This window comes from Dipodomys ordii, unplaced genomic scaffold (assembly GCF_000151885.1).
Source record: "Dipodomys ordii isolate 6190 unplaced genomic scaffold, Dord_2.0 Scaffold70, whole genome shotgun sequence".
Lineage (NCBI taxonomy): Eukaryota > Metazoa > Chordata > Mammalia > Rodentia > Heteromyidae > Dipodomys > Dipodomys ordii.
Genome location: NW_012267286.1, coordinates 3200304 through 3227547, shown reverse-complemented (window position 1 = coordinate 3227547; position 27244 = coordinate 3200304). Strand labels below are relative to the sequence as shown.

The 27244-nt window shown below is 38.3% G+C and overlaps 1 protein-coding gene across 3 annotated transcripts in view; it reads right to left on the bottom strand.

The window, feature by feature from the left end:
• The window catches only part of Camk2d (calcium/calmodulin-dependent protein kinase II delta), a 258154-nt gene extending 237980 nt beyond the window's left edge, over positions 1 to 20174 (bottom strand). For all 3 annotated transcript variants that reach the window (XM_013023816.1, XM_013023817.1, XM_013023819.1), the window contains exons 1-2: positions 19691 to 20174; positions 17849 to 17943 (exon numbers count right to left, since the gene is read on the bottom strand). In XM_013023816.1, the coding sequence (XP_012879270.1) occupies positions 17849 to 17943; positions 19691 to 19755 (160 nt within the window). In that variant the 5' untranslated portion in view covers positions 19756 to 20174. The remainder of the gene's footprint in view (positions 1 to 17848; positions 17944 to 19690) is intronic.
• Positions 20175 to 27244: the final 7070 nt, after the last annotated feature.

The window sequence follows — 27244 nt, the reverse complement described above, 5'->3', positions numbered from 1 at the left end:
ATCCATGCACAAAACAAATGACAGTAAAATTCCTCATTTATCAGAGAAACCACAATGCCTAAAGAAGTGGAATCCTAATCAGGATATTATTAAATAGCGTATGCAAAATTCTGCCGTTAAGACACATGTACTATATATAAATCTATGTAATTGAAGTGAATATAATGCATATGGTGCTTTGTAATTTGCATAATAGCTTATAGTCCATCATTGCATTTTCGCAATGACCTTGAGAAATATAGAGAAATTTATTTCTGCCCTACTAGTGAAGAAATAAAGCTCAGAAATATTAAAACATTAACATAGTAACTTCAAAACAGCAATTGTGTAGGAAACTATGAATTCGCCAAGAAATATTGACATTTTATGTAAACAGTTTTAGAAAAGCAGCACATAAAAATTACAGTAGTACAAAGTGGCATCAAAGTATATGTAAACCTATCACAAAGAAAAGTGAGAGCCTAAAAATACAAAACCAAAACCAAATTCAGACTCCAAGGATTTCTAATGGCTTCTTTCTCTACTTATAATTTTACTTTGAAATATTAATATAAAATCAGATCTTTCAAGACATCCTATATATTTCAATACAACTTTTAAGTACTTTTCTTCTAAATGAATCTTTTAGTTTTTGTTTTTTGTTTTTATAGTCCCTGGGGGCTTGAACTCATGTCCTGGATACTGTTCCTGAGCTTTTGTGCTCAAGTCTAGCACTTATCACTTTGAGCCATTTGTGTGTGTGTGTGTGTGTGTGTGTGTGTGTGTGATTGATTTGAGATAAGAATCACACTGCCTTTCCTGCCAGGGCTGGCTTTGAACCATGATCCTCATAGCTTAGCCTCCTGTGTATCTAGGATTACAGGAATGATCCACCAGTGCCTGGATCAAAATAGAATAATTTAAATATGGGTTGATTGTATCTAGAGTTAGGCAAGAAAACATATGAAGCCTAAAAGTCTTCATAATTTAATTCCAAAAACCAAGACAAATGCATTATTTCCAAAGGTAATTATTTCTTTTAAATGATATTCAAAATTGGAAATAAAACAAAAACAAAACATCAGGCTCTCTATAAATGTGTTGGGAAAGAGAAGAGGGAAGATGTCACTGAGGACAATCCAGTTGGAGAAATTTAGTATCATACCTTTCCAATTTTTTCTCTCCATCTGGGAAAGCAAAGTCACATGGTCTTTGTGCACCAAAGATAATATGCCTTGGGAGCTTCTCACTTCACAACTGCAAATTAGGCTTTTGCAAATCACAGTAAGTTAAGCAAATTGCCTTAGGTCATTTTCTAATGTCAGAAATCAAAGTTTCCAAATCGCTATGAAAGAAGTAACAAATCCCAGCTTTTATAATATCACAAGAATCCACAAAATGTTAAAGTATTTTCTTTGAAAATCACTTCCATAAGGGAGGAAAATAAGTTAGATGAAGTAATAAATCAAATTCCTATACAAAAGAATCACTATACCTACTTTTCTAACATTTTTCAATAAATTAGACATAAACGTTATTCAAGATATTCAATAAATGCCCCCTTCCAACCTATCCTTCACAAATAATGGTTTTGGCTCTTTAAATATAGCCATATAAAAACCACAAGGAAGAAAGTATGTGTGGGAAAGTAAACCAGCCTCATACTTCATTTCCAGTTAACTTACCAACTAATGTTTTAAAATGAAAATACAATCTTGCACAATGAGTGAATACAAAAAAGAAATGTTTTAATATCCTCTCCTGCTTTTCAGTAGATTCTGGCAAAATATAATCATACTTTTTATGATCTTATATCTATTTCCTTTAAATCATGTTTATATATGTATATGAGTATACATATATTAAATATAATATATCAATATGCTAAATATATATTCATATACTAAGCCATACTAAAATTAAGCCTACTAACGAAATAACATTAATAGGTACCCACTATGTCAAATGTGTGTACGTGTGTGTTTCTGTGCATGCATATGTGTTTCAGTGTTTTATAGCATGTAAGTACTCCTCAAGTACTCTGCTACAAGTTTAAATATTAAGGCAAACTTTTCCAGGAAAATTCTCTATGTCACCAAAACCTTTTAAGAAGTCAATTTTGAATGGCTTGAAATGGTATTAAACCAGTCCAGTCTTTAAAATGAATTAAAGATGTAGCACAGAAAAAAATGCTTACTAACTCACTAGAAAATATACAGCAAGTTATAAATATTTATAAATACATATGACCAATCTCCAAAATGCCATGTTGTTTATGCAAAGTGCATTCATTAAAAATTAAAAGAAATATGAATGAGAATATCATCTGCAAAATAATCAACTTTCTTCTTTTCTGTTTCTTAAACTGTGCATAGTACTTAGAACCACAATAACATGAAAAGTTTCAGCGACAAAACATGCCAGTTCTGCTCTATCAGGCAGGTAGTGAAAATACAGTGCTGTCAAACACCAAAATTTAACATTCCAGTTTCATGGGAAAGGAAGGCAGTGTATTACCTTATTAGACCTGCAAGGGATCCAAAATTCTCCCTTTTACTTAAAATATTAAAATGCAAACTTCTTACTGAATATCTAATACAAGGTTGTAGGGCAAGACAACTTCTGCCTACTTCTCCTCAGGTCCCGTGTGCAACATTCCCTCAAACAGCATCTCACTCCCAAAGCAAAACCTAGGAAATTTTATGCCAGTGAGAATATGTAAGAATCCACCACCGTCAATACACAATATACAGAAAACAAACCTCTCTCAAAGTAGGGAAAAAAGGGGAGGTCGAAGTGGCTCATACCTATAAACCTAGCTACCCAGGAGGCTGAAACCTGAGGATCAGGGTTGGAAGCCAGCCAGGAAAAAAAAAGTCCATGAGACTTATCTCTTATGGTTACAAGAACACTGGAAGTGGTGCAGTGGCTCAAAATGGTCAGGGACAGCTCAGAGTTCAAGCCCTAAGATCAACCAAAAAAAAGAAAAGAAAAAATGAGGAGAGTCTTGGGTCAGGAAACTTTCTATTCAACTGAAAAAAAAAAGTACCCATCTACATCAATGAAAAAACAAAACATGATACAAAGAAATATCCCCATACTGAATTCTTTCTAGTAACAACTGATTTAAGAGTTCATGCAGTAATAGACAGACCAAGTTAATATTTTGTTGACATATAATAGATATTCCTCCATCTTAGAGTATAGTTCATTTAAAATGGTGGTTAAATTCTTTCTTATATGATGTGATATCTCCTCTTCTCAAACACCAAGAACACATGGTTATAGTTCAATTTCTTATTCTGCAGCACCTTCATTTCATTTTCAACATCAACTTATCTATAGTGCAAAGTTTTTCTCACTAGTTAATTATATGCACATGTGAGATGATATAAATCCACCCACACTAATAATCACAAATTCCTCTATGATAAGATACTGTCTGTATCTTATATTCTTAACTTGGTATCTGTTGTGTGTGTGTGTGAGTATGAGTGTGTATAAAATATTTCCTTCAATTGTCAGTATATATATATATATATATATATATATGAGAAATAGAAATCTCTCACAAAAACTAAATGTGAATGTTCATAGTAGCTTTATTCAGAATAGTAAAATATGTCAAAACATTCCAACTGGTAATCAGTTAAAAATGGTTAAACAGAATATGGTATCAAGTACAACATGCCTGTGTAACAATAAAATGTGCTACAGCTTTGATAAACCTGGAAAGCACCATGCTAAGGGAAAAAAGCCAGGCACAGAAGACTCTGGTTCTAAATATAGAGTCAAAAAGTAGATTCATGGTTGCCCCGTTGGTGGAGAAGAGGTGAGGATTGAAATAGCTGACAGCAGAGACAGAGTTCATTAGCAGGTGGTGAGTTTCACAACTTTGGAGTGTCTACCCCAACCTAATTCTTGTCCACTTTTCCCAATCTCAGCGACAGCACCAACATGACTACCTATTTGGTCCCTTCCATTCTCTTACGTTTTAATCAACAAGTCATATTTTCTTCCTCGAATGTTTCTATCCTATTTCAGTTGCCACTTTCACATAGACCAGACTGCAAGTGTCTCCTCACCAACATTCCTGATTTGCACTCAGACTTGTTGTTTTAAACAATGTTTTCTCCGCATGACATTCAGCAATCTAGTCTGATCATCACACCATTTCCTGCTGTAACCCTCAAGATCTGATACATTCAAATAAGCTCTAAATTCTAGCTAGAAGCCCCTACCCTCTATGTGCCTGCCTGTTTTCCAACTTCACCTTGTACTGTCTCCTCTGGACTCATTAAACTCCAGCCTATGTGCTTTCTTCTAAACCTGTACAAGTTCAGTGTCACCTTGATCCTCTGGCCTAGAATGTTTCTCCCTTCCATTTTCTCATAGTTTATATCATCTCACCATTAATAGCTCAACCCAAATGCTACATCATCAATGAGGCTTATCTAAGCTAATTCTACTTCCAATGACTATCTAATTTATAGACTTCATTTTCTTTACCACATGCATCTGCACAGTGTTTATCTACCCAAATGACTCCTCCCCCTCCTCCCACTCAACTTGTCTGTTCACTCCTGTATCCTGCAAAGAAATGCACCTGCATCTAGCCTATACTCAATCAAGAGTCTTTAAATGAATGAATAAATGACATAACGGAGGTAAAGCAAGACAAGAGATTTCTTGTGAACTAGAGAAACAAGGTATAGGTTTGAAAAATCATCATTATGAGACATAATATAATTTCTACCTGTAAGATGATAATGGAAAGGTGTGAAGATCCTTTTTTCTTGAATATAAAAGTTTGACCTTATCTTGTTTATTTTTAATAAATGGATTGAAAATGGAGGGGAAAGGAGGAATAACTTGATAGTCAACATAGAAATATTTTTACAAAGGAGGAAAGAGTGGAAAATAAAATGATGTTTTAAAAATATTTTATGTAAAATAAAATTTTAAAATATAACAAGGACTTTACAATTACATATATCCAAATAAGAATCCTTATGTTCAATGCTTTTCTTACAGAAACACAGAAAACCTTTGTTTAAAAAAATGCCCAATCTGGGGCTGGGAAGGTGGCTCAGTGGTAGAGCGCTTGCCTTGCATACATGAGGCCCTGGGTTCAATTCCTCAGCACCACATATGCAAAAAGAAAAAAGCCGGAAGTGGCGCTGTGGCTCAAGTGGTAGAGCGCTAGCCTTGAGCTGAAGAGCTGAGGGACAGCGCCCAGGCCCAGAGTTCAGTCCCCAGACTCCCCCCCCCAAAAAAAAAGAAAGAAAGAAATGCCCAATCTTATTAAACTTCAGTAACAGAATATCCAGGATAAACCTTCTTCCTGATCTGTAATAATTTTTCTCCATAAATAGTGCTTTTCTACAGATAAAATTATATACAAACCTGAACTCAAAAGCTTCCCATACAGTCTTTTGCATATGCAGAGAAACAGAGTGAAGTTGAATAAAATAAGGAAAATAGTCTAACATTTAGATTGTGAAGCAAAGATTCTCCAGGCTTTGTTTTCAGATAGAAAAAAAAAAAGAAAATTAGAACAAATATTCCCAAGCTATGTCATCTTGGAGTGTAAAACTTTCTTAGTAATTTTCAGCTTTCTAACCACCTACCTTCTAACCATCTATCTTGCTAGAAGCAAACTTAAAATGACATCATAGTATGATGATAACAAAGGCTTTTGCTGTTATGTAGGTTGGATTAATTTCAAATCACAAAATTAAGGCAAAATAAAATGGGGACTGAGAGGGCAGGGAGGGAAGGTAGAGAGAACAGGAAGGAGGGAAGTGGGAACAGAGAAAGAGAAATTCCCTTGAAATCTTTTTTCATGTCAGATTCACTATGTTTACTTTGCTATGCCTTGGTAGGAAGAGCCCTCCATAGGAATTTTGATGCCAGATTTAAAGTCATTGAGTTACACTTGCAAAACATTCAGGTTCTTAACCACCACTGTACTAAGTTTTGGTTGACTCTTTCTACAATCCCTAATCTGTTTGCTCCAAACTCTTAATCGCCCTTGTATTTCTCTTTTTCTCCATGATTTTCTTCTCCTCTTTCAAACTTCTCAGGGTATGTGCTGCCTTGTCTCTTCTGTTCCTCAATGAGGAAAAAGAATGTCCTTTCCCCAAATAAACCCAAGTTAATTCATGTCCAGTCTCTTCTGGGACTCTTCCAAGAAAACTTGACTCTCTTTCTTGAAGTATCCATTTTTCTCTGCCTTATCCATTCTTTTTGTCCTGTTATTCCCAAAACAAGCTCCACTTTTCTTTATCACAAAAGTTCATTTGTCTGACCTGGCCAATATTACTCTGATACCTGTCTATTTCTGATGTCTATCTGTCTGTCTGTCTCCGTCTCTATCTTCTACTTTCTCAATGACACTTCTCTTGCTCTTCAAAACTGTCATCACGAGATACACTGAAATTCTCACATTACCTCCTGGCACGCATCTTTATTTCCTTCATGTATACTTTTTATTAGTCAAACAAGACTGTATTTTTTTATTTAGGTGGAGACTAGCCATATTTTAACATCGTCATGCTCTCTCCCATTTGCTTTCCGTTAGAATAAGGTAAAGGGTTCTCTTCTGATATTTTTGAGGTAACATACTAACCTTGCTTTCTCATCTCAGCAATAGTAGATATAGGCTATCATATTCCTCATGATTAAATGTTAGCTTTCAAAGGTACAGATCCTCTAGAAGAAAAGTAAGGTAGAGTTTATTTTCCTGGAGATAAAATGGGACATAAAATGTCCGCAAGGCAGAACATTTTTATAGGAATATAAAGTTACTGACCCACAAACCCAATCACTTCTGTTTCCCTAATTCTTCTACTATTTTAGCCGGTAATTGTCTATTCTTCCAGGAATGCGGCATGCTCTCAGGAACACCCTGAGATGCCCCCTAGTAATGTCTGGCCTCACAGCACAGGGCAAAGGCCAGCCAGAGTGCTCTTTACCCAAAGGTTAAGGTGAGCAAAGGAATTTCTCCAAGACTTATTTCTCACCCTCCATCTCCCTCTTTCTCTAAGCTTAAAGTGAAGTGCTAATTGTAAAACTGACTTTCTATGCATTCACTATATATTTCGATGACAGGTGCTTCTAGATTTAGGTTTATTGGATTTGGATGATACCAAACTTATACCTAAAAGCTTCCTACTTAAAATAAAAAAATTAAGTGTGTGTATTAATAAATACCAATTTCATTTTAAAAATGTAACTATCTCAGTTATCCTTGAGACCATCCCTTCTCATCCTGAAGTATAATTTTGTCATTAAAGAATCACAGATGGGCTGGGAAGGTGTCTCAGTGGTAGAGCGCTTGCCTTGCATACATGAGGCCCTGGGTTCGATTCCTCAGCACCACATATGCAAAAAGAAAAAAGCCAGAAGTGGCGCTATGGCTCAAGTGGTAGAGCACTAGCCTTGAGCTGAAGAGCTGAGGGACAGCGCCCAGGCCCAGAGTTCAGGTCCCACGACCGGATGCAAAAAAAAAAAAAGAATCACAGATGTTATCACCATAAGATGACATATCTTTATAAGTAATCCACAAACTGTTTTTTTCTGTCAGTATAAGGCATGATATATATGATGTGTGCGTATGTGTGTCTGTGTGTATTTGAAATAGACTTAACTGTTAGCTTAAACAGTTAAATATTATTTTGTCTTTCCTGATAATACAGAGACACATAGGACACAAGAGGCAAAGTTAACCAAAAGAAACCTTATTCCAAAAATAATTTCCAAGCTTAGAGGAAAGTAGGTCTCAGCTCCATTTACAGGAAGCAAACAGTTCTTTCTCCTTGATAGTTTTTCTTCATATTTTTCTCTAATTCCAAGATAACAAAATAAGGCCTGATAACAAGAGACCTACATTCCAAAACAGGAGTTGATTTTGACCCTTAAATTCTGCAGGTATAATTAGAATGTTCCCAACTTGCTTTCTAAAGACTCTGCCAGAATTTTTGTTAAAGTCAATACAAGGCTTTCTGCTGTACTCACAAAGTTTCTACTTTAACACCGAAAATTTTTTTAAAAATGTAAAAAATTCTACTATGAATTATATATTTACATTGAATAAAATAATGATTTTCCACTTTAAAACATAAGCATGTAGAGCTTAACACTAGTAAAGTTGAGGAGGGTTGAATTTTCTGTAGCTACAAAGATCCTTTTATAAATGAGGGGGAAAGGTTCCAAGACTGAATCTACCTAGAAAGGTTAAATATTTGAACTGAAGTTGTCTTCAAGGTAAATAAATAATTTTTCTATATCTAAGTATTCACAAAATAACTTTCCAACCATGAGCTCTGCTAAATTCAAAATTGTATCAGAGAATTGCTTTTACAGTATATGTCTGAGTTTTTTTTTTCCTTTAAAAAAATGACAGGAAGGCAATAGTTGGATATCACTCCTGCAATGTTACTTTTAAAGTTTTGGGTTTCTACAGGAGCATTCATAAAACATAAGATAATGTGTCCTCACTCTGAGATTCATTTATTCCTTCATGTATTAAGGAAATACCTGTGAAGGATAGGTGCGATTCTACAGACAGGCATTCCAGCAATAAGTAAAGTTGATATCATTTCCATACATTTCAAGTATTTGGTTCAACTCAGGGCCTAGGCACTGTCCCTTAGCTTTTTCCACTTGAGGCTGGAGCTCTACTATTTGAATCACAGATCTACTTCCAGTGTTTTGGTGGTTAATTGGACATAGTCTCATAGGCTTTTCTATCAGGGCTGGCTTTGAACCATGATCCTCAGATCTCAGCCTCCTGAGTAGCTAGGATTACAGGCGTGAGCCAGTGCCGGGCTTACTTTTGGTTTTGAGCAGACACCTAACACACTTTCAGAAGTTGTTAGATCCATTATTGTACTGCAGATACCAGTTTTCCTGGTTTAAAAGTATACAACGGGATTTCTCTAAGGTCCTTTCAAGAGAGGGTTGATCTTTGAAAATCACCAATTATCTTCTATCTTTACTTTCTACATAGTCACTCTTATTTTTTTTGTACTTTGCCCTAAGGCTAAATAAAACAAAATGCCTGTTGATAAGAAGTTAGTGATTCTTCTTATCTGCAGTTCATCCCCTAATGACTCACTGTTGTAAAACTCCCACAATTCACCTTATTAATACATTCCAACAGCTTGCCACACTTAAATGATTCACTGAAAGAAAAAGTACATATTCCCCTCCTTCTCACTGGTTTTTACATGTTTTCATGAAACTACACAGGGTAAATTGGTCACTACATTTTAACTCTTTACTGGTACCTTCCTATTTACTTTTTATTAGATAAATTCCTAATTTCCCACATAACACTAAATTCACAAATGATTCTTTTCAAAGCCCATTACAGACATCTGCTCCTATACATCTCTCTGACATTACATTAACCTGTTATGACTGATACTTCAAAATCCAATAAACAGTTTGGTGGTGACACTTACCAACTTGCATGATAATTTAGGTGTCACCGTGTGAGTTCATATTCAAAGGAAAGACCTCAAATCGTTTAACTAGGGATACAGGTGGACCCATTGCAACAATGAGATGTACAAGTCGTTATGTCGAAAAGGAACTTTACAACTTTGGTGGGAGGGGGGGAAGAGCCGGGAGGATTGGGTGGGGAGGTGGGGGAGGGAGGATGGGAAGGGATGGGAAGGAGAAACAAAGGAGGAGGCTACAATGCTTGATAAGAAATGTACTCATTATCTTGCCCATGTAAGTGTAACCCTTCTGTACAGTATTTCCACAATAAAAAAAAAAAAGGAAAGACCTGAGCTTTGTACCTTTATTAATATAGGACCTAACAAAGAGATTAGGATACGATGAGAAAACATTTTTAAAATAAATTGAAATTGAAATTAAGAATCTAACTCCTAGCCAGGTGTTTGTGGCTCAAGCCTGTAATCCTAACTACTCAGGAGGCTGAGGGATCTGAGGATCATGGTTCAAAGCCAGCCCTGGTAGCAAGGTCCCTGAAACTCTTACCTGCAATTGACCACCAGAAAACTGGAAGAGGGGCTGTGGCTTAAAATGATAAAAGCATTAGTTTTGAGTGAAAAAATTCAGTGACAGCACATAGGCCCTGTGTTCAAGCCCCAGTACTAAAAAGAAAAAACAATCTAACTCCTCAAAAATCAAACATAGCATTGCACTTAAATGACCAGGCTGAAATGTACAAAACATTCAGGAAGCAATCTTTATGAGGAATTTTGATAATACTTAATCTCTTACTCATTATCAAAAGTATAAAAAGTTTTATAGAACTATTTATAACTGTATAATTTCAGATTATTCAGATAATTAAAATAATAAAGAATTTTATGGTGTATAGTTCTACATGATAACAAATGTTAGATAAAAAAAAGTTTATCTAAACTTATTTCCCAAATTACTTTTGCCACCATGATGACAGCCACTAAGTGCCATGTATAAAAATGAACAGATTTTTTTAAAAATTCTATTATATCACATATTTTGAATGCAATGGAATTTACATTACATTACCAAATATATACATATATCTGCACATATACATAATACATATATTAGCATTATAAATTCTCAGACTTAAATATATCACAGGAAAGTTCCTCTTGAAGAAAAAAATGAAAGTGATATTCAATAAGAATCTGCTGTAAGGTCCTTCATGATCTCTGTCATTACTAAAAAAAAAAAAATCAAGTAATCCCTAAAAAAATAGTATCCATGATTTGATTTGTGTATCCATATCTCTACAGAGTCAACAAAAATGCTTTCTAAATGAGTTTTGTATTAAAAAAGATAAATGTACATTTAAGCAAGCATCTCTTTAGAATAAATAAAAATTCCAAATAAATACATTTTAAAATAATTTAATGATGTTGATAAGTAAATCTAGTTCTGACACACAGACCATGAAAATGCTACTCTTGTTAAAGAACATGAGTAAAGGGGGAAATAAATAACCAGCAATGAAAATATACAAGTAGTTGGTCAAAAAATACTGAATAATAAAAATTCTGTTTAACAAAGCAAAATTTGCCATCGAGAAACTTAAGAAATAAGGTGTAAATAAGCAATTAATATGTACAGTTTGCTCCATCAATTCACATAAATCCTCAGGTAATTTTCATTTACCTGTCATGCATTTTTGAAGTGTATGTCTGTTTAAGAGATAGCATTTTACTTGTTCACTCATTCACTTTTCTACTCTTTTAACATTTACAATTATATATATCACATTGAAATTACTGTTTCAAGCACAGGTTCAAAGATGAGCTAAGGAATATCCCCAAGACATCTAAGAGTAACTTCAGTAAAAGGCTCTGTAAGAAACTTGCCGGAGCTATTCAAAAAGCAAAGGACTGAAAAAATAAACCATTTCTAATCAGAGATGGGAAGGAAGGATGACAAGGTTAGTTTCATGGGGGAAAAAAAAGCTGGAACTTAAAAGGAAGGATTTAAACACTCTTGTACTCACAGCCCATCTAGAAAGTGAAATCGGAACTTCCTTTGTCTAAACATGTCACCTATAGTGTCTAGGAAGTCATTTTTCCCTTCTCTATCAGACTCAATTCATTTAAAAAACAGCCTCATACACGAATCTTTTCGAGAAAATATATACCTCCTGTGCTCTTTTCTTTTTTTAAGTAACATGAAATTATTTTCTTCTTATTTTTCTTGGTGAAGTTTCACTATGAAGGTGCCTACACATTGAAACAAACCAAGCCTAATTTGTATAAGCAAATGTGTTAAATATAAATAGAGAAAATGTATCAAATTTTAGTCTTTTCTTACAAAGAATTGAGATATGGTGCACGATGCCACTAGTGTTTAAGTGCAAATTTTATGTTTAATGGGGAAATAACAATGTTAATAAGAATGTTATATTTGAGGCATATTCATTACCCACACCGCCTCAAGCTCTGCATGCTCTTTATAGGCTCACCAGACCTCCGCTTGCTGTAAATGGTGCATTTATTTCCCCAAGCTTTCCAGCACACTTCACTTCTTATTTTTCCTGATTTCATCTCAACACATTTTCTGTTTTCCACCATTCATCCTAATTTGAATTTTCTTTGCTTCTTGCTTCAACTTTTATATAACTTCCTAAACAAGTTTTCAGACAACAGTTGGTGTTATTTTCATACATTTGTTTTTGCTACCAGTTAATTTTTTTTCTAATACTGTGCCTACTATAATCCTTCACAGGTTATTAAACATTTATATACAATAAGCCCCATGTGACCATGTTTAATAACCCATAAAGTGATGTGAACTATTAGTTGCCAAAATAAAGATATATTTATTGGCAATACTCCATTGAACATACTGGAGTGCAGGTTAGTTTTGTAACTTAAGATGTTTAACATAGCCTACTATGTAAATAACCACTAATTGACGATTAACTGAAAATTAATTGACAACATACTGTATACCTATGAATATATTAATTAATTGGGTGGGAGAGTTAACAGAGAAATATATCAATCCAGTCCGAGAGGTACAGGTTAAAAATTCAATTAACGAAAAGTATTCAATGCCCAGAAGAAACCTAGCATGTAATTTTTAGTGGTTGATTGCATGTATTAAAATTTAACTGAGTACTAAATTTTATTTTATTTATTTATTTTTTTGCCTGTCATGGGGCCTGAACTCTGGGTCTGGGTGCTGTCCCTTAGCTCTTCAGCTCAAGACTAGCGCTCTACCACTGGAGCCACAGCACCACTTCCGGCTTTTTCTGTTTATGTGGTGCTGAGGAATCGAACCCAGGGCCTCATGCTTGCAAGGCATGCACTCTACCGCTGAGCTACCTTCCCAGCCCCTAAATTTTAATTTTTAAAGAAAGTTTATTCAATTATTTAATGGAAATGCAAAAACATTCATCTCATTACATAAACAATCAAATTCCTTAGGAAGTCTGATATCCCAGAGATCCGGCAGAAGTTGCCAGTAATCATTAATATTACAGTAAGGGGCTTGACAATCATATTTATTCTTCATTAAGTTTACCTTTTTTAATGATGCTGAAAAATGGGAATATTTTTATTATTCTTTGGAACTGTGGGGATATATTGTTTTATTAATTTTATCTTCTAATTAGTAGCAATGATCAACAATATTGTCATTCACCAAACAATGTAAACCTTGAGATAATAATTTAGCCAATTAGTCCCAAATCACCAAATCAATCACATACAAGGAAAACAGTTTAATTCAGGTATTTAGTCTCCATTTTCCTTCTAGTTCAAAACAAAGAACCCTGAGGTTGATAAATTACCATCGTATCTTACCTACCTGGATGCCCAAAACTTAGAAGTAGTAAAAATTAAGTTTGTGACTCTCACAGTCTTAAGTTTGTGACTCTCCCAATTCTTTAAAGTCCTGATTCATGTCCTGTTAATATTACCAATTTGGAAATTAATAGAACGAGTTAAATAAAAACAAAATTATTTAACTACACAATGACATTTTATTGATATATTAAAGAAAACATTTTTAACATTGGCAATGGAGTGAAGGTAAAATATATTTGTAGTATCATTTACTATGAAAAGTTTATAATGCAATTTATATTTTACCAAAACAATAACTTGGAAGTGGAGATGTGGTTCAAGTGGTAGAATGCCAGCCTTGAGCAAAATGCCAAGCAACATGAGGCCCTGAATTAAAGTCACAGTCACAGCATTTATGACACACATTTATGACATACAATGTAAAGTGAGAATTTCTTATCTTTGGAGGTCAAGGAAAGGGAGGAGCTGGTAAGAGAAAGGAATGGTACTATCATAATATTCAATATGAAAACTGAACCAGGTAGTTTGTGGGAATGGGTGGGTTTGAGAGATGGGGGAAAAGGATGGAAGGGGTGACATTGATCAGGATTCATTGTACACAGAAACTGACATGTTGAAATGAACCCTTTTGCACAACTACCTAAATAAAAAATAAAAAATTTTAACGAATACCTTGTGTCATATCAGACTATGTAACAACAAATGGTTCCAAAGAATCAAGAAATATACCAGAATATGTCAGGAAGTCATTACTACCACTTGAATCATTAAAAACAAAATAAGTTGTGTCTGGTTGCTCTCTCCTGTAATCCTAGCTACTCAGGAGGCTGAGATTTGAAGATCATAGTTCAAAGCCAGCCTGGAAAGGAAAGTCCATGAGACTCTAATCTCTAATTAACCAGAAAACAACAACAACAAAAACTGGCAGTGGAGCTGTGTCTGAAGTGGAAAAGTGCTAGCCTTGAGGAAAAAAAAAAAAAAAAAAGAACCTCAGGGATTATGTCCAGACCCTAAATTCAAGCTGTAGAACCAGTATAAATAAGTAAACAAATAAACAACCTATTTCTAATAGCATATTTCAAAAACCATCAGTGCACTGGATTCTGGACTGCCATCATAGCCCTTTATGAACTTTATATACTCGAGCAACAGCTTCCAGTGTTAAGCAGAATAAATCAGCACTTGGTAGAAACTATCCTAATTGGTAACAAAAATGATATAATGTCTAATTCTTGGGGGTATATTTGAGAGAAAAAATTCTATTGTACTACTAGGCATGCCCTCTATTACTAAACTTTTCAGAAGACAGAACTGGCAATAAAAATTGGATGTTAGAGATGTTTCCCTCACTATTTTTTTAAATTTAATTATGTGAGTTTACTTAATGTTGATACTGAATGATCTCTGTGAGCATACACTTATGCAAAAGGAAAGAAATCCTTCAACCATTGCTGATTCTCCCAAATATAGTTAAGTATATGTATCCAAATATGGTATATGCGACTAACAGCTGAGATGTAACGCAACGGAGACTGCTGGAAATCCACTAAAATCTAGGCACACAAAATGCTTAAGAGCAGATTGCAAATTTGTGCAGAAATGTAGCAAGTTTTGGCAAATCTCTAATAGTCTCAGATTTATTAACAACTGGCTTTTCTTAAGAACATTAGTTAACTGAAGGACCTACCTGAACTTTAACACAAATATTTACAAATGTATAACAAGTCAAACACTACAAACAAAAATATCCCACCATAATTGTACGTTCTGCATTAGTGCATACTGCAGCCACCCAAAACCAGTAACTTAGAAAAAATAAGCATATTGCTTTGCATCTCATTCTACATTTTCCTTAGAATATATATGCCATTTTCTTCTATTCTGAAGAAAAACAACATTTGTTTTGTTTTTTAAGAGAATCTTATTAAAATAAAATTTATATTTTAAAGCCTATGCAATTAATACACTAAAAATCTCTTTACTTTTAGCATTTGCTTTTCTTAGAAGTAAACTTAAAATACTTAACTCCTAAATAACTTAAAAACTATTTTTGATTCTAGGAACTATGTCTTGTGCCCCTTCCTGTTGTATATTTTGAATATTAAAACAGTAAGTTGAAACATGTCACCTTTCCTTCAAGAGTATACCATTTAATATGGATATAGGTTAAAAATACATATTTAAAAATACAATATTCTACAAGCAGCTCCAATTATGTGAAAATGCAATGTTGGTAAGTATTTTATAGGAAAGAAAATTTTATGGTTAAAAACTAATACTTTAAGAAGGGATTCTTACAAAATTGATAAAAATTATCAGTCCCATGAGACTTGGTAGGTCCATTTTCCTATTTTATTGATGAATAACCTGAGATCCAGGAAAGGTAATTAATTGAACCACATTAAGCACTAGAAACCAGATATTTAAATTGGGCTCTACTCGCTAAATCAAAACTATGTCTAGATTTGTCATTTTCATATAAGTAATCTAATTTGGTTACTGTGAAAACCTTATCAGATAATAGTAGAAGCTAGTGTTCATTTAGAACATAACATGTAGCTGTTCTATAGCATATTAATTTATTTATATCACACAGAACCTCACCAAAAATGTCTCTAGTATTATCCCATTTTGCAGAGGAAAAAGTGAGGCTCAGAAAAAAAAATGATAAAGAGCCCACTCTCACATGAGTTCAGAGCAATTGGTTCCAGCAATAACGTTGTTTTTCATCACCTCCCTTAGAAAAGGGTAACATTAAAAAGCTGATTAAGAAACTTGCCCAAAGTCACCAGTTAAAGAATGTGTGTGTGTGTGTGTGTGTGTGTGTGTGTGTGTGAATAAGGAGGATATGTTCTAACTCAACACCTTAGACATGTGTTTTGTATTTTAAAAAATAATCCAATACTTGAAATAATCTAACTCAGAGGGTTAAAACACCTTTGCCTGTGAGCTGGAGAGGGACACAGGCAGAATAAGGCCAGGGAAGACTTATATTCTACAAACGAGAAGCAAAAGAGGGTAAAATAAGTGTGTGTACAGGGACAAGTGGATTTGCTATTCTGATGGAGGGATTATGAACTGCAAGGATAAGGACGGATGATTCTAATTAAGGAAGTCAGTAAGAGATAAAGACTAGACTGACTTGTTTTGAGAGAAAATTTAAAGCCACTGAAAGATTTGGAGAGATGTTATAATTCCCCACTAAAAAAGAGATACCTCATATTAATATTATTTCAATAAAGATATTTAAAAAGTCTATCACACTAGAAATATAGAATCACAGTAAAAATCTTTTTTCACATTTTCATTCTTCCATCTTTTTTTTTCTTCCTAAAGTGGCATTTGTACTTTAGCAATGCCTTTTCATTGTTAAAAATCTTCCTGTAAAGTGGAGACTAAGGAAGGAATAGAATTAGAATAATGTGCTTCTCACAAATTTTTGCACCATGATTCCTTGGTGCTCGGTACTTTGGCATATAGATTTTCCTTCAAATTGTATTCAACCAGATGAAGGAAATCCCAACAAAGTCTCACTGCAACAACTAAGTGGAAATGCCCGCCTAAACCTTAGCACATGTTAAAAGTAGAATTTCCAACAGATACAGGAAAGTAAGCATGGCAGAGAACAAAGACAATGATACCAGCACATTGGTAAGAAACATAATTTAAAAGAAAGAGTCAATGAGGAAAATTATAAATATGGAATTTCTTCTCTCCTTACTTATAATAAACCAGGTCACTGAGATGCGGATCAACTATAGTATTGTGTTCATTTTATATTTTATCAAACTATAAATCCCCATGGAAACACTTTAGACACGTACCCCAAATAACTGAATTGCCTTACCATATTAGTATAAGCGCTTTTGCATGAGTTCAACAAAATAGAATGAATACAGTCAGAAGGGTTTTTTTGGTTTATGTCAACAGCTATTTTATGACTATGAGTTATCTCAGTGACTAGAAACTGCATTGTAAAATACATTACACAGCTTTCATGCTGAAAATCAAGTAAAGGTCTAAACTGCACCCAGAAATACCAAATCAAGCTTCACTTCCTAGAAGATAGTAACATTAATTCTCCTCCCCTAGCCATGGCTGTTAAATATACCTTGATAAATTAAGTTCAAGTGTAACTACAATTGGAATATATGATTCAACTGAGCTATGACCTATTTTTTTCCCCTCTCAAAAGCAAAAGGGGAATTGTGAGAGTTGTGAGACTAACAATTCTCCATTTAAGGATCCTTCTCAAAGTTATTTTACAGTAGAGCTAAAAGCAAAATGTACTTTGTGACAGACAATCCTTTGCTTTACAAAACAGTTCCTTATGTTACTGCTCATAAGACAGCTAGAATTTTAATTATTTATGAAATAATTGTACATATATGTTCATTTCTTTTTATGCTGCACACAGAAGAGGTACTCAGGAAGGAAAAAATGTCTGTATTTCCTAGGATACTTAAGTCTAAAATTCAATTATGACTACATATTCACTTACAAGAGAACTAACAATGAACATGACAAATACAAAATTAAAGAAACATACGGTTGAAAATACCCACCCCTAGCAGAAAGCTTTTTGGTGTTGATAATTTTGGCTGCATACTCCTGTCCAGTAGGAATTTTCATACATCTTCGTACCACCGAGAAAGCCCCCCTGAAAAATCAATAAATAATAGGTCATCAATAAAATGACAGGTAGTTTTTATTGAAATTTACAAAACTGTCAAATCTCAGAAAAGTCATATTAAAAAAGCTACTTTTCCTAGAAATCAGACCTTTTTTTTATTCTTTAATACTGGGGAATAAATTTTTTTATTTAACTGGAAACACAATTATTAATCAACAAAAATGAAAGGAACTGCCAACTATGATCATTTGTGCTTGCACATGGAATTTGAAAACACTTTTACAATTCACACTCACACAAGCACCAAATGCTCTGGGGGAGGGAGGGGAACCTGTAAAAAAGCAGAACTGAGGAAGAGCAACAAAAGAAAGAAAGAGAAAAAAGAGAAAGAGAGAAAGAGAGAGAGAACGAAAGAAAAGGAAAGAAAGAAAGAGAGAGAGAGGAAATAGAGAATCTGGTGCCTATGTATTTTGGTAGAGAAATATAATTAAGGTGGCGCCAAGCCTAAGGGAAAATGGAGATTGTTTTCCCACATATAATATAATATGTACATTATAATATATATATATATATATATATTTCTCCAGTGTACTGATGTGGTTTAACAAATCCTGGGATGGTGATGTGTCTCTGCCCTGTTTGGGTCTGGGCGAGGGGAGAGGTTTGAATTCAGCAGCTCTTCCGACATACTGTCCATTTTTAACAGCAGACAATATAGAAAGAGGCAATGTTTATTACATTAAAACAAAACATTTACATCTCCCTTCATCTACCTGCATAAAACAACAGCACAGGCAAAACTAGCAATAATTAGCAACTGGACTTGAGTAGGATACTACATAAATCCGTGTCCGCGGCGCGGGTCCTCCGTGGACATGCTGTCCCCTGCCCTGGCATCTCCCGGGGAGTTTTGTCACTTGAGTGTAGGAAGTCGTGTTGGTCCTGTGCTAGGCTAAACCCCTCGGGAAGCGCTCTGCCTGTCTCCACAGGGGTTTTCCGTTGCCTGTATAAATAAATCCGCCTGGATAAAGAAAAGATGCCTAACTCGGAAATCCCAGGCGGAATAGTGAACGGGAATCGAGCGCAAAGGAAGAGAATGGAAGAGCGGAGCAGGAGATTTGGGTTTGGTCGGGTGACCTTTTTTTTTTTTCCTTTTCTTTCCTGGACAGAACAACTAACTACTGGATGCGAAACAAGACTGTGCACTATGGCCAAGTTCAACTTTCGGCATCCATAAACATGGCACCGCCTGTGACAGCCCAGTGCTCCCTCATCCGGGATGGGGGTGCAGGGGGGGTCAGGTCACCGACCCACACCGGCCGGCGAACCCGGAGACATCTATTTATGGAAAACGGGGGGGGGGGGGGAATGTGGCATTCAACCCGGGTTCTAGCTTCCTCTCCACATGCAAGCGCGCGCACTCACACACACGCGCGCACACGCGCGCACACACATACACTTATTCTGGTGACAGCTACAACTGCAGAGATCGTAAATTCTGTCTCCCTCTCTAAGTCTCCGGAATGACAGGGATGCATCAATGATGGGGTGAAGGTGGGGGGGGGGTCCCTGGCTAGGTCCCCTCCCCTGACACCGCATCTTCCCCAGACACACAAGTCAGGGATCCCCGTCCTTCCCGTCTCCGGAACTCCCTCCCGCCCCGGGCCAGATGGAGGTCGCGGGGGTCCGGAGAGGGGGCTGGGGAGGAACCTCCTGACCCGCCCTCCCTCCGCCGTGGGGAAGGGGAGCTGAGCTGCCCAGCACAGGCGCTTACTTTCCGAGCTCCTCGAAGAGCTGATACTCGTCGGTGAACCTGGTGCAGGTGGTGGTGGAAGCCATCCTGGCTCGGGTTCGGGCTGTGCCCTGGCCGGGAGCGCGAAGGGCGCGAGGCTATCCGGCGCACGGCTTCCCCGGGACTGGCCCGGCGGCGCTGTCACCAGGGCCGCCCTCACTTTCCTCGTCCGTCCGAGAAAGTAGCTGGTCCGCGGCGAAGGAGTGCGTGTAGGGGCGGGGCGGGGCGGGAAAGGAGAGCTGACCAGAAAGGGGGGGGTGGCGTGGGGTTCCTCCTCGGCGTCCCCACGCTCCGCCGATCCTCTTCCAGTCGGCTTAGCCAAAGCTTCCTTTTCCAGACCCTCTCCCCAAATGTGGGGTGGGGTGGTGGGGGGGAGGAAACAGGGAAAATGAGGGGTGGCACCGAGCGCACGGTTGCGAAACGATCTCGGCACCCGGGGCAGGAGGGGTGAAGGGTGGAGGGGAAGGCGTCCGATCGGGGCGGAGGCGGGGAGAGGAAGGCGGAGGGGCCGAGGCCGCGGCCGGAGCGGAGCCGGGTGGAGCGGAGCCGGGCGCACAGCCCCAGCCCAACTGCAGCTGTCAGGCAGGCGCGGGGCGCCTAGCGCGGGGCGCGCCGCACTCGGTGGAGCGCGCGCACCCGGGATCGGGGGTGGGAGGGCGGGGAGGAGGAGGAGGAGGCTCCCTCCCGCGGGGTGGCACTAGCGGGGGGTCCCCCGCACCACCGCGGCCTCGGGCTCCCCGCGATGGCCCGCAAAAGCTGGGAGACGGCGGCGCGGCGAGCGAAAGAGCGCTGGGCTCGGGCGCTGTGGTCCGCAGGGCTGCGTCTCCGCCCTCGGCGCCTCCTCCCTCCCTCCCCTCCCTCCGTCCTCCCTCCAGCCAGCGAGCACCCCTCCCTGCCGAAGCCCCCTCCCTGCCGCCGGCCCCACACCTCCCCCTAGCGCCCCGCGGCGCTCCCTCCCTCGGTCCCCAGCGCCCGCCACCCGTCTGGGGACGCGGGGAGAAGCTCGGGGGGCCTCCAGGTGAATGACGCGAGGTGTCCACATCACCCACGGCGCCCCACACATCGCTCACACCCGCGGCTGGCCGAGCGGGCCCGTGCGGGGCCGCGCGTGGATGGGCAGCTGCGGGGTGGGGCGGGACCGTGGACCCGCGCCCCACCCCGGAGCCAGCTCTGGGCCACAGTCCCCGGAGCAGCCTGGCAGGGGGACGCCACCGCCGGGACAGACGCCACTCGGCGCTGAGCCGGATGTCCTCGGCTTCCAAACACGGGTCCCCACGCGCCACCGCCCGGGGAAGCGACTGGGGGGGGGGCCTGGGCTGGGGTCCGCACCCCGAGGGGCCCGGGCAGCCCGGGGCGGGCGCCACGTTTCCATTTGGATTGGACCGTGCCACCCCACCCCTGCCGATTCCCCTGGAGTTTATCAGACTCGGGCCACCCCCGAAGGCCCGGCCAGACGGGGCCTAGCAACCTCCGGGGGGAGGCGGGCGAACTCCGGCCCGGGCCACGCCTTCCCTCCCGGCCCCGCAGAGCGAGCGACTCCCGGCCAGCCTCCCAAGTTCTGATAGTAAGTGAGATCTCGCGAGATCCCGGCCCCGAGGGGGCGGGGAGAGTAGAAAGTTGGGTGTCCGTCACGCGACCCAGTGGGGGGCTGACGTCACTGTCGTCACGTGAACGTGTCTAGTCTCTCACTTTGCAAAGGGAAGGAAAAAGGAGAGGTCATGCATGCATGCGTGTGTGTGCGTGTGTGTGCGCGCGTGTGCTTGGCTTGCACGCGCCCACAGGGGCCAGATCTGCTCTGGTAGGAACCGCCCAACAGTCCAGAATTTACATCTTACACTCCCTGGCACCTCTGCCATTGTTTTATTTTTTTTTTCTGTAACTAGAAGACATAATTATGCACGACATTTAAAATAGATGAGTTACTGGGGATTGCTAAACATAGCTTCTGGGCCTTCTTCCCGGAGCCAGGACTTTAGTGAACTGTACACGAAGGCAAATTTGGAGGCAGAACTAAAAAAGAAAAAGGAAATTGGAACTGTCATAGTTCAAGTGAATGCCTTTTGTTTCTCCATACAGCCTGGGACCATGAAAACTTTGTATTCCCCTTTCTCATTGGTTCATAGTTAGTATTACATCATGAGCTTAAACATTCACAGTTGGAAGATGGAAGGCTTATTCACAGCAGAGAATTGAAGGTTTATTAAAGGTTGTGTTGCTGGTTTCCAAGACAGGCTGCTATAAATAGATAAATTACTTTACCTACTGTCACACAGTAATCTTCATTATGTTATTTCCTGATCAAAAGACCACTGTTTTGCTGATGTCTGAGAGGTTAATAAAACATTTTAATGCTCTTTAAAAAAATATGGTTGTAGATCTTGCAAATATTATCAGCACTTCAGATATACTTTCCCACCACCAATCAATATTTTTGTGTTACATTAGTATTCACTGTCTATGGTATTAGAACTATGAAATGGTGCTCTGTAATCCAGTGAAAAAATTCCCTTTGCTTGATTTTATTTGTACCTGTTGTTAATTCTTCCCATTTCTTTCAAATAATTTCTCCACATAATTTTCAACAATGCCTAGCACATCAGGCTATCCCTTGTTTTCTTTCTTGGATGTGTCCCACTATGGTAATTTTTTTCTTGGATATGTCTTATAGAGACCACTGCTGTTCTTCTGATGCTATGGAGCACTGCTTCATCCCTAAAATTCTCTGCCTTTTCTCTAATGCGGGTGCCTTTTCTTATATATAATTTCTTGGTTTTTTTTTGGGGGGGGTCCGGTCGTGGGGCCTGAACTCTGGGCCTGGGCGCTGTCCCTCAGCTCTTCAGCTCAAGGCTAGCCCTCTACCACTTGAGCCACAGCGCCACTTCCGGCTTTTTTCTTTTTGCTCATGTGGTGCTGGGAATGGAACCCAGGGCCTCAGGCATGCAAGGCAAGCGCTCTACCACTGAGCCACCTTCCCAGCCCCTTTCTTGTTTTTTTTTTGAAATATAAATATATATTATCTTTCAGGTTCATAACATTTTTTAAGACTTAGGAGAACAAAGTTTGTGTTTGAAGTTTGTGCACATCTTGATTCCCAGCCATAAAAAAGCACTTTGTGAAAATGTAGTGATTTAGAAAAGGATGACACCAGAAACTACACAAAGGAAGAAGATGTAAGTGATACTTAAATGGCTTTTGCTCAGAAACACTGACTACTTCCTTGTGCCCACAAATTAACTCAAAGCAGGATAAATACTAGACATCCTTGCCTCCATTTTTTTTTTTGTATGTGTGTACTCTTCCTGAGTCTTTCTCCAACAATCACCTTGGGACACCAGGAAGGACAAGATTTATGGATAAGCATCTTGCAACAAAAGACAAAACTTTCGCAAAACAGAAGCACAGCTCAAAGCTCGGGATGGATCATTTGACAGACAGCAGTGACTTGTTCCCTCTAATGATGTAATTACAACTTTGGACAAATCTCTTTGGAATCTCGGGAAAATGAAGACTGAGATCATGGTCAACCAGGCCACAAATTGGAACTGGGACTGTTTATGCATTATGCACACATGTATCTTCTTGCTCTCAATTCTCTGTTTAAACCTAAAAGTCATGTCTGTACCCCAAAGATAGCTAAACATGGCCTTAAGTATCTTAACATCATAAATCTTCTTTCTCTACTTTCATCGTGCCTCTTTATTTAGCTTGTGGAGAGGTGGTGGTGGCCAGGCTTCTAGAGTTTGGGCCTGTGGCCTAAACCTCTGGTTTCAGAAACATGGCATTTAAATATTAATAATAAGGCTACAAGCTGAAAAAAAATCTGGCCTTGGGTAAAGATTTTTGATTGATAGCTTAAATAGTAAGCAATATAACGCTAAGTTATAATGAAATAATTTAATAGCCTTCTCTGAATCTAAAAATGAAACAGAAAACAATAAAATTAAAACAATAAATAATGGTAATATGAAACTTTGCAACTCTGGAAAGAAAATTGTTTCTTAAATAGTAAAGAAATAAAACCTACATAATTACAGTATTTATCTCAGTTATTTAAACTACAAATAATTGTGAATAGCTATGATAATTGTATACTATAATAAAGGAAACATAGCTGAGTTTCATTATTGGTATATTATTAGACAACAAATGTGTACATTTTTATACAAATGGTGCTTAATCAGCCCTTACTGGTTGATCTATATTTTGGACTAAAATGTTCATCTAATGTGCACAAATATTTACTATATTGATAAATTTTGAATTTCCTTAAGATAGGGATCAAAGATTGCTGTTATCATACTTTAACAACATTTCAGAAATAGCTACAAGAGTTAAATTTTAAACCATCATATCTAGATCAATAACAGTAGACTAACACTGAATGTTACTCTTCAGTTTAGTGACAGATGTATTTACATTTCATCAAAAGCTTAACTGTTCCCCTGATCAAAAGGAAAGGAAAAGAGTTAAGAGGAGAGATTAATCAAAATGTATTCATGAAATTTATTTAACTTGATGAGACAGGCTTCACTCAAATCAGACTATGGTGACAGAGAAGGCTGGTTTTGAAATTGGGGAGTTAACTCAAATCTGACTCCAAAAAAGACAAGTGGAAGTTTATAATCAAGGGGGTTAGTGGGTGTAAAATTTCTGAATAAATTTAATAAATATTTGGAAATGCAACATTTATTGATTTTTTTCCTTGATACAAAATTGTGAGAAAAGAAACTATGGGGAGAAAATGTTATTTCAATAGGTGCCAAAGCACATGGTCCTACAATCGTAAGTAGATCCTGCAAAAATTGTACCTGAGTGTATTTAAGCCAATCTCTGCTGCAGATTTGAGGCAGCCAGAGGAAAAATACAACTTGCTGTTGGTTTCTCCAGTTTGCCTTGCTATGTGATAACTTAACTCTTCTGAGCCAGACACAGATACAATCTAAGATAACATCTCCTTCTCATAGGACCATCAGATTGTGCCAGATGAGTCAAAATGGCAGACAAAGAAAGAAAACCAAAAGAAATAACAGAAGAGACTTAGTCTCCAGATGCTGAAATCTTTTTTTCCTAAAAATAAAATGAATTGAGTAGATATGCAATAAAATAATGCCAATATATCAATGCAATGAAGAAATGGCTGTTTTCCATTATCTTCAACTACTTGCATTGATTAGCCTACTTGATCCTCAGATAAAAGCCATCTTTTCTATCACCGTGTGAGGCCTCCTTTCTGTGATGTTTCTGCATTAGCCAGGGGTCTTGGCCCTAGTAGATTGCATTGTACTTACAACCTATTCTTGTTACACTTTAATTAAATCCTGTTACAAGCTGTTTCCCGTTGATTAAGACATCTTGTTCCTGTTCACGAAGCCAAATGAGGTTGCAAATTGTGAATCTGAGCTCAGCTAGGCCAATCTGAGTAGAGGGGCAGGGCCTACTGCTTTAGGGATAAAAGGGGAGCAGCCTGCCATCCACACACTCAACTTGTCTTGTTGGATTCGTACAGAAGGTACACCCTTCTGCAGAAGTAATCCTTGCCTTAACTTCCAGTTGACATTCTTTTTCCTACTTGACACTGCAGAATCCAGAAGCGTATTTCATGATCCCCTAATAGCCTTCTACTAAAAAAAAAAAAAGTTGCAGTAAGAAATTATATTAAGTAAGTTATATAAATCAAAATACCCATATTGGTTTGGGGTCCTTCACAAGGTAAAGATAACAAATTAACAAATTTTGGGCCTTCTTTGGTATCCTTGTAATGATTATTACTTCTTCTTTTGTGGGTGGCTTTTCCTGGGACTTAGACTCAGGGACTCAAGATATAGCTTGGCTTTTTTGTTTAAGGCTGGCTCTCTGCCACTTGAGTCCACACCTCTACTTCCAGGGTTTTGCTTCAAGGTAAGAGTTTCACAGACTTTTCTGCCCAGCCTGGTTTAGAACCTTAGTTATCAGATTTCATCCTCCTGAATTGCTTAGGATTGCAGGTTTACAGAAGGCACCATGGCCTGGATTTACATACTCTTATTTCAACATATATCTCAGTGAATGGTACAAAGTCTATTGGAACTGTCATTCACCTACCCCACAACAGCAGTAACAAAGACTGTCTATAATATATGCTTCAATATTTACTTTTTTTGTTGTTGGTTGGGGTGCTTGAACTCTGGGCCTGAGCTTTTCAGCTCAAGGCTAGCGCTCTACCACCTGAGCCACAAAACGACTTCCAGTTTTCTGGGTGGTTTATTGGAAATAAAAGTCTCATGGGCTTTCCTGTCCGGACTGGCTTTGATTTATGATCCTCACATCTCAGCCTCCTGAGTAGCTAGGATTACAGGTATGAGCCACCGGCGCCCAGCATTCAGTATTTACTTTTTAATAAAATGAATATATGTTCTTAGCAGATATTGTTTTCCAAAATGTAAAAATAGTCCATCTTTAATAGTCTATCATGAGTCTTCTTTTTGTTATATTTAACAGATCTTTTTAAGTCCTTAAGTAATTTGACTTGTGAGCATCATTTCATACTTTTGACCTGAAATTCTCTCTCTCTCTCTCTCTCTTAGATATAACATTTATCTACTCAGAATCTCTCATTTGCACCACAAGATTTCTACCTCCAACCTTTTACAGTCTTACACTGGACTCTTTCTTCAACTTATGATACATTCTAACACTTTGGGTAGTCCATCTTTGGTTGCTTTTTTTCTTCTTATTTTAAACAGTTTTCCTGGGTTATACAAAACTCTCTTGATACTAGGCTACTACCTGCTGTCTTCATTATTGTCTGACTTAAATTGGCTTTCCAGATGGAGATTCCATGACAGGAATGAAAAAGGCACACAATGAGCCATGGCTCTGAGAGACCAGGATAATATTAAAGACGACATTATTCAATGGCCTTTGCTGAAGTGCAGTTAAACTTTATCAAGACGTGTATCAGAACTACTGCAGTGGGAGTCTGCAACACAGAAGAGAGATTGGGCTCAATAGAAGAAAATACAAAGAAAAGTGTCAACGTATATCTAAGAAAGAAAAATGAGGAGAGGAGAGAGAGAAAAAAAATACTTCTGGGGTAAGAGGGAATGCTGGCTAACCTGACCTAACAAGATTCTTGCTGGAGGCAGGCTGGGAATTCTAGATAACCCAACAAAAGAGGATCATTGCTAAAATTTGAGTAATGATAGAGATGGAGGTCCAAAAGTCAAGAGAAAGGAAGGAGACAACAGAGCCTAACCAGAATTTGGTCAAGTGGAGACTGTCAGCAAAGAAGTAGGGGAAACAGGACAAAAACAAAACCATCCACAAAGCAAGCCTAGGCTTCAAGGAACTTGGAAAGGTGTAATATACACAGCTGTGATCTTCAGAAGGTATGGGTCTTCTTTGCCCATCACCAGTCAGTCATTGATCAGGTATGAGAGAGGAGAAAAAAAGAAAGAAAAAGAAAGAGAAAGAAAGAAAGAAAGAGAGAGAGAAAAAGGAAGGAAGAAAGAAAAAGGAAGGAAGGGAGGGAGGGAGGGAGGGAGGCAGGGAGGGAGG